At 37.0% G+C, this 8,862-nt stretch overlaps 1 protein-coding gene across 1 annotated transcript in view; it reads right to left on the reverse strand.

Moving 5' to 3' along the window:
* Positions 1-1,195, reverse strand: part of LOC109825157 (mitochondrial import inner membrane translocase subunit TIM17-2-like) — a 4,694-nt gene extending 3,499 nt beyond the window's left edge. The window contains 2 exon segments of the mRNA XM_020391905.1: positions 845-963; positions 966-1,195. Of these exon segments, the coding sequence (XP_020247494.1) occupies positions 845-963; positions 966-1,091 (245 nt within the window). The 5' untranslated portion in view covers positions 1,092-1,195.

The following is an 8,862-nucleotide window of genomic DNA, read 5'->3' on the forward strand; positions in this document are numbered from 1 at the left end:
CAACTCCTCACTGGTATCCATCAAATCTCAGTTGCTTACGATTCCTTCACCGAAGATGATGATCCCTTCGCCTGTGATCTGCTCGCCTACTATTTTTTTCAAAAAGTTTTTTTTTTGCGATTTTACCTATATATTGGTTAAGGTTTTGCAATATTTTTTTAATTTATTTAGCAGCGATTTTACAAAAGAAGAAGAATTATTTGTTTACAAGTCTTCTATAAATTGAGAAAGTCCTTGCATTCAAGGATTCTTCATTCCCTGTTCATCACATCCCCTTGGTTTAAGCATTGAAAAGAGTACTTTTGCCTATTAAAGGGTCAGATGTTACTAATGTTACTTGGTTTTGGTAGAGAAAACAATGATAGGGGGTGAAAGTGCTACTTTTAAAATCTTAAGGAGATGTATTGTCACTTTTGCAGGCCTCAAGGAGATTATGTGTAATTTTCCCTTAAGTAAACCCTTCCAAGTTCCATGATCTATCACTTCAAAACAAATATTCACACCTCCTGAAAGCTTTCAACCCCTCAAACCTCAACACAGAGCAAGTAAGGTGTCCTAAATATCAATGATTTTATCCCGAATCCTGACCTAAGAGAGCGTAGTCCTAAAAGAGAGGATCTCCATAAACTTACATCAAACCATCGATATACTCAATATCCGAAGGCGTTCCCTAGTCCTAACCTGATCCTGACAAATAATAATAATAATGATAACAATAGATCTAACTTTTCAAGAAATTGAAGGGTCCCAAATAGCAATTTCCATGATTCAAGGGTTGATGTCAAAATATTACCGATTCAGGGGACTTATCTCAAAATATTACACAAAGATCAAACTTTCTCACCTAGCAGCAGACCTAGCGCCCTGACGCATCTGCAAGAACCCGCCGGTCCGCCCGGTCGCGCTCCGGCAACGATGGAAGTTCCACAGGATCTCCTTCTGCCTCAAATAAACCATCGAGCAACATCGAAACCAGAGAAAAGTCCACCGCCAGACGCGAAGCCGCCGACGGCGCCCATGCCGAAAGCGCCGCCGACGTCGTCGAGGATTCGGTCGGGGCAGGGCTCGCGTGAAGTCTCGGGTGTTCCCATGGCGGTGGAGGGGAGAGGAAAACCCTAAGTTTTGCTAGGGTTTGGGGTTGAGAGAGAGAGAGGGAGAGGAAGAAAAGAAAGCTGGATTCCCTGAGGAATAAAAGAGTTGCTGGCCTTTTAGGAGGTCTTGGGAAGCAAGAAATACTTCGTGTGGGCCGTGTTTGGGCCGTCGAATAGGCTTTAATGCTGGTAAGGACATGAGCTAGGATTCGAGGTCCAACGAACTGGGACGGATTTTAAATTATGGGACTTGTGGTGGAAAAGCATGAAAAGGAACAAAAATGCCTCTTCTTATAGGCTAAATAGCATTTAAATACCTCGTACTTTCACTCCTTCAGCACTTATATACTTATATACCTTCACTTGTATTTCGTAGTATTTATATCCTTAGTTGGTCAAAATTAGCATGTTAATAACCTACATTATGCAAATATAAAAACTATTATCTGAAAGCTTCCTTATAGCATTCTTATGTTAACTAGTATATTGCATGTTTTTTACACGTAAACGTATATGTTTTAAGTTTTGAATTTTTTATTAAATAGTAAAACTATGTGTTAATAAATAAAATTGTATAATAAGGTTGCTTAAAAAGAAATGTATGAATTAATTATTATTGTGTAGTTATTGTAATTGAATGTTTTTCTTATAATGATTGCCAATGCTAATATATTTTTAAATAAGTCCCTAACATCGAAAGGTTTCTATAAGTTTTCTTAAATTTACACTCCAATTTGAAAGTTGTTAACTTAACTCTAAATTAAATAAGTTGCATTAATATTGCTAACTTTTTCTTGATGTTTCCTAGATAGTTATACTTAACACCTGCAACATATTGTAATGGTATTTCTCATTATAATTATTTAATAGAGTAAATTATACTAGACCTTTATGAACTTTCAACTCCTATGAACTTTTAGCTCTTGTGAACTTTAAAAATCACAATAAACCCCTAATGACAAGTCTGTTTCAAAGAAAACCCCAATAACTTTCTGAATTTTGTAGATAACCCCTATAAATTTGAACCAAAAAATGGCATAAAAAGACATTTTGAAAGTTATTGGGGGTTTAGTGTAATTTATCTAAAAGATATTAGGGGTTTCCTATAAAAGATATTAAGTGTTTAGTGTGATTTAGAAAGTTCATATTACTACAAAATGATAAAAATTCATCTAATTTAATTATACTATCTATATACTATAAAACATTTATCTAATTTAATTTTTTTATGCTCTTAAATAATTTAGTATTGTAAATATTTTATAAATTTTTATTATACTATCATTAAGAATTAATAGAATAATAATTAATATTAAATATATTTTGAAAAAATATTAGTTTTTAATCATTACCAAGTATAGATTATTTAGTATCATGTAATAATCTTTGAGAAAATACTATAAAAATATCATTAAATTATTCATTTAATTTATTTAATAATATAATACTATATAAATAGTGTAATTCATAATTTATATGATATTAATAAAATAATTACACTATTTATGCGATTAAATATTAACTCTATTTATTTTTCTCATTGGAAATATATTACAAAATACTATTAAGAATTATAGTATAATTCTTAATAGTATTTTGTAATATATTTCTCTATTTATATTATTATTTTAATTATTGTATTATAATTCATAAATAATAATTATAATAATTTAATTGGTTACTATAGATAATCATGCATACTTATGTTGTAAATTATTTTATTATATTATTTTTAAACAATTAATAGTTATAATGTTATTAATAATTATAATTATTAAGGAAAGTGAGAATGTGCATAATTAATAAGAGGTTATGTTTATTTAATAAAAGATTAATTACATATAAGGACATAGTTAGACTTTATCAAAATTTAAAAAATTTAACACCCTAATCCTCTATTTATAGTAGTATAGATAGATATAGATATTAGAGCTTTTTAACTATTAATATTTATTAAATTACTATTAAATCTACCAAATTCTAGTTTTAATGTGTTATAATTCTATTTTAAAAATAATTTTTAGAAAGATTTAATAATAAACTGAACAAACTTAATAGTGAGAAACTTATAAGATTAGCATATAAATGTTATATGTAAACTTTTAGATAAGCATTTTCACGTTTGCAAAATATATGGTATCAATATGCCATTTTGACTAAATCAGGTTATATAAATGTTACAAAATATAACTAAGAGTATATAAGTGTTAAGAGGGTGAAACTATAATGTATTTAAGTGTCATTTAGCCCTTTTTAGATCATAATAAGATTCCTCATATCTTACTCAATTTTAAAATTTGCCAAATCCCAAGTTTTGGTGAGGATTTAGGTGAAAAGCTTACACATTAATATCAGCTAACTTATTAGATTGGTATATTTTATTAACCTTAAGTACCACTTCGAATATTGTCTTACTCCGATGATAATAAGGCATATAAAGTGGGACATGGTGACAAATAAGGTTATTTTTTTCAAAGCAATTTTTAGGCGACTAAATGTTAAGTGTGCTTCGTTAAGTGATGCTAATGTAGCTTCTTACGTGACAAGTAGTTGAGCTTATTTATTTGAGCTAAAAAATTCCCCCCCCCCAAAAAAAAAAAAAAAGTAGGACTCAAAAGTGTGAAAATCAAATTGGGTGTTCTTCTTCCTCCTACGATTAAAATTGTGTTAGATAATCGAAATCTGGTTAGAGAATCTCTACAATTTGGAGAATAATTTTTTTTCTCTCTCACATAACAAAGAATAGGGGGAAAAGAGAAGGGATAAAATTTTGAGGATTTTTTTTCAAAAGGGTTAGTTAAAGATTCTGTTTAACTTTCGCCACATTGTTTGTAGCAAAAGTTGCTCTCGTTGTGGAATTCATTATATCTTCAGTCGATTATAATAAATTCAAAAGAAATAGCCTTTTTATAAGACTTCTTTTACACAACAAAAGGAAAATTACAACTCTTGAGAAACAAACGCATGATCATTGTTTGGATCGCTGCTTGCGTGGGATCTTTGCCTGTGCCGGGAGCGCTTTGACTCGTGGACCACCAAATCACAGATTCTGATTGAATCGTGAGGGGTTTAATAATTCTTCCTTCGTTTATCGAAGGGAGAATTTGAAACGAGATCTTATCAAAGTAAGATAGTCGTTCTTCTTAAGATCAAGTCAAAGCTCGAATCTCAAGGAATTGCCAGAAGCTCAGGAACTCTGCTCTGTCTGCTCTGAAATCAGTCTCGCGATCAGTCCCTCTCCCAAAAATGATCTCAGGGGGGTATTTATAACCCCTGGACGAAATAGTGCTTCCGAGAGGCGGCCGAGACAGTAAAGACTGTCTCGGGTTCCAAGACAGTAAACACTGTCTCGGGTTCCGAGACAGTAAATACTATCTCGAAAATCATCAACCGCCTGACAGTTTTCTTGTAACTGCTTTCCCACGATTTACAACTCCATTATTTTAGCAGTTATCAACGTGATTCTCGCCCACGACGTTTCCCACGTTCTTAAACAGTTGGTGGCTACGTGTCGGCAGTTACAGAATAGTTTCTGACTTTTTTGAGAGTTGTCTCGCGGGCGAGACAGAGAATACTGTCTCGCGGGCGAGACAGAGAATACTGTCTCGCATGGCGAGAACTGTCTCGCACGGCAAGACAGAAAAGACAGTCTCGCCTGGAGAGACAGAAAAGACTGTCTCGCATGCGAGACAGTAAAGACTGTCTCGCGTGCGAGACAGCCCATACTTGTGTTCTTCTAACTTTTTTGGATGATATCCTTTTTGAGCTGTATTCGGATATCTTTTAGTATTTTTTGACGCCTACAAATACCCCCTCCAAAGTATTCCAGACTCATTCCTTTATAGAAGAGTCTGGGATACTTTGGATAAGATGAGTCTAACTTTTAATCCTTTCAGTACTTGATTGAGTAGATTGTACGGAAGGACCCATAAATGGCTTCAACTTTTGGCTTCTTCATCTTTTAGCCTATTCAGTGCTTTGTAGAATAGCTAAACTTCCTTCAGTGCTGCGTTTATCGCGTGACCGTCGTCGAAGTCTTGAATTAGAACTGCTATTGAAGAATGGAGAAATAGTTTATACTCATATACTTTATTGGAGTGTTCGGGAAATAGTTCAACCTCATATACCCGTTGGGAGGTAATCAGGTTATTCTTAAGAATATTTTGAGTAATATTCTCCAGAAACTTCCTATTGAGGGTAGGGAAACAGTTTAGACTCGTGTACCTATTGGAGTAATATGGTCTCTTTTTTGTTGGTAGAGATGAACCTGATGATAGAGAGGAAGAATTTTATATTCTATCTCCTGGTCTCTCTTTTTTTGGTAGAGATGAACCCGATGATGGAGAAGAAGAATTTTATATTCTATCTCTGAGTGCAAAGGAAACTCGAAGTGGGATCTCCACTTAGAGAATCTGGATTGGTTTGAATAATCCTAACTGTCATAAGGTTTGATTATCCAATTCAAAGTGGACCTCTCGTTCATAGAATGAATCGAGAAGAGATTTTGGTTTTGGTCCTAACTGTTTAAAGGTTTGACCAAATGAGAATTTGAGACGATCCTAATTGTTTAAAGGTTTGATCGTTCAATTTGTAGACCTCTCGTTCATGGAAGGAATCGAGAGGGGATTTTGGCTTTAGTCCTAACTGTTTAAAGGTTTGACCATGTGGGAATTTGAGACGATCCTAACTGTTTAAAGGTTTGATCGTTCAATTTGTGGACCTCTCGTTCATGGAGGGAATCGAGAGGGGATTTTGGCTTTGGTCCTAACTGTAGGAAGGTTTGACCAAATGTGAGTTTTATGAGGGAAGATTGATCTAAAGAAGTGATCGAATCTCATCTCAACAAAAGAGTATTCGGAAATCACCGTGGGGATGTAGTGTTTATCACTTTGTTTGTAATGATCGGGTTATCCCTAAGAAAATTACATATAGCATTCTTCCAAGAACTTCCCGTTACATGAACCATCCACCCTCAGCTTCCTTCACGAAACTGGGTCTAACATCATACTGAGTTACATGATCGGGTTATCCTTAAGAATATTACATGTAAAAATTCTCTAGGAACTTCCCGTCAAGAGTGGGAAATAGTTTAGACTCATATACCTATTGGAGTATCGAGGAGTAGTTTATACTCATATACTCTTTGAAGTGAAGGGAAACAGTTTATACTCGTGCACCCAATGGAGTTAGGGGAAACAGTTTATACTCGTGCACCCAATGGAGTTAGAGTCGTTTTTACTTGGCTTGTTTCGCCGTTATGACGCCGGAGTCAATTAAGGCTTGGATTTTGTTTTTGAGTCCGAAGCAAACCTCGGTGGGATGAAGAACCCTTCTGTGGTACGCACAGTAGTTTGGATCCGTAATCCTCTTAGCTCCCTCCTGATCTTTAATAGGTTGTAACTCGATTTTGTCATTGGTGAGGAGGTATTTTAATATGGCTGGAGCTTTAACATTTTTGAAAGAATACTCCTTTTAAAACTTCGGATCGAGAGTCGCGTTCCCAGCAATTGTAGATGTCGTCGGTCGGCTTCTCTCAGCTTTCTTTCTTTTAAGAAAGTGTTCAGCTTGTTCACCGTGTAGTTTTAACTCTTTCCAAGTGGTGGATGGTATGACCCCCAGAGCTTCCAGGACATCGATGGAGAGGTTATTGTGGCATGTTTGCAGGATGAACTCCTCTGTAATAGGGTCTCTGCAATTCATTGCTTTGTTACGGAAGTGCTTGACAAAATTATCGACTGACTCTCCGTCTTTTTGCTTCTCATCTAGAAGGGTTCCGATTGACACTTTGGTATCATCATCGAAGAAATTGTTGAGGAACAAACCTTCCATGTCATCCCAACAATTGATGCTCCCCGGCTTGATACGTCGGTACCAATCGAAGGCGGGCCCACGAAGGGTGCCAACGAATGACCGGACCATTAAAGCCTCGTTTTCAGAGATCATGCCCAAATGAGACTTGAAATAAATCAAGTGTTGAATAGGCGAGCTCATCCCCTCAAACGGTGTGAAGTTAATCAGATTGAACTTTGCCGGATACGGTATTGAATCTCATTCCCTTGGATAGGGACATAGAATACCCGTCTTCTTTACTTCTTGAGCCATCATCAAAGCGTTGACTTTGTTTTCAAGCTCTTTCACTTTCCCGTCATCGTCTATGTCTTCATTCGAAGGACGTTGTGGAGAACGAGTTAGACCACCCCCTGTGAGAGGTGCTATTGAACTATCCCCAATCTCGTTATTGGGAGGATCTGTTAAACTACCCCCAGCGTTATTGCTATTGGGAGATGTATCAGTCATAATGACTTCATCCACTTCTGGATCACTGTCATCTATAACATTCTGAATGTGGCGGCTGGATTCAGGAGGTTGAGACCGTTGAGCTAGCAATTCCCTCATTTGTTGGATAGCCAACTCCATCTCTGTCTTCATTTCAGCTCTAATTTCTTCACGTTGTTTGGCTAGAGCTTCTTGAAGTATTTGAGCGAACTGATCAGAGGTGATTGTGAGTACTTCTCTGGTTTGCCCTGTGCTAGATACTGTATCATCCGAAGCGATCGTAGAACAAGTGTCCGAGAGCTCGTCCTCTGATGACTTTCCTTCATGCATTCTCTTGTAGTCCCTATGTCTGATGGCTCTTAACTGGAGTCGGGACATCCGTTTGGCAATTCTTGAGTTGACTTTTCCTCTCGGGGAAAAGTCGGGATTTGATTCACTTGAATGCCATTTAGATTTTCCTTTATCAGCCATGTTGATGGTGATTTCAGGGAATTCGTCGTCTTGGATAGTTGATCTTCTCTTGCGAAAATATCTCGGCTTAGGCTTCGACATTTCGGTGAAAAGACTGTAGAATACCAAGACTCTTCGTGGGATGGCTTCTCGTTTTGTGTAGTCACATTCCGACTGTACTGCTCTAATGAGTCGCATACAGAAACAATTAGAGATCATTTCTCGGACAATCCTCTTTCGCGTTTTGTTCACAACCCCAGCTTGATAGTACGATTCATCGGTATGATTGCCGAAAAATCCTATCGTCTGTTGGTATGACCTCTCAGTTATAACGATGTCTTTTGGCGAACATGTCTTCTTCTGGGGGTGTAAAACCTTGTTGGCATTCTCAGGACAAATTATTGTTGTCTTTGAGCGATCCAAGGTTATTTTAGGAGTCACATGTTTAGAACCACGCCCTTGCGGGTGTGGAGTCTTAACGGGCTCCGAATGCTGATTTTGCACAACTCCAGACTTTGGAATCCAAACTTTGCAGAGTTTTGGCGGTTCTTTGACTACCGTTTCCCTGTTTCTTTCTCGTCTTTGTTGTAAGAGAGCACGGGCATGAGCAGCGTTTGCATGACGCTTTTGTATACGTTCTTTGATGGTTGAGCGAGCCCTCTTGACAAAAGTCCATTCATCCATCGTTAGTTTAGCAGAGATATGAGTGATTGGTTGTTAAGACAACTGAACCACTCGATGCCTCCTTGACTCTAGGTCCGCGTGATAATGAACCCCGTCGGTTTGTTCCAAGGCCTTAGCTATTTGGCGAGCGCGGCGCTGACGTTGTCTCTGACGAGCCCTCTTCGTCAGTGCCGGTGGGCTTTGATTCGATGACTCTTTAACTAGATAAGAGTCATTGTGAGCAGTAAGGTTGCAAGTAGAATCCTCAGCAACAATCAAGCAAGAGTCTTCATCTGTAGTGTTCGACGGAGTCGAAAACTTGAAAACCTTCTTAGAAGATGGAATCTTCCTGCATTTGTGAGGCGAGGAAGACTTTGAGGAT

The sequence above is a fragment of the Asparagus officinalis genome, chromosome 1 (assembly GCF_001876935.1).
Source record: "Asparagus officinalis chromosome 1, Aspof.V1, whole genome shotgun sequence".
In the NCBI taxonomy this organism is placed as follows: Eukaryota; Viridiplantae; Streptophyta; class Magnoliopsida; order Asparagales; family Asparagaceae; genus Asparagus; species Asparagus officinalis.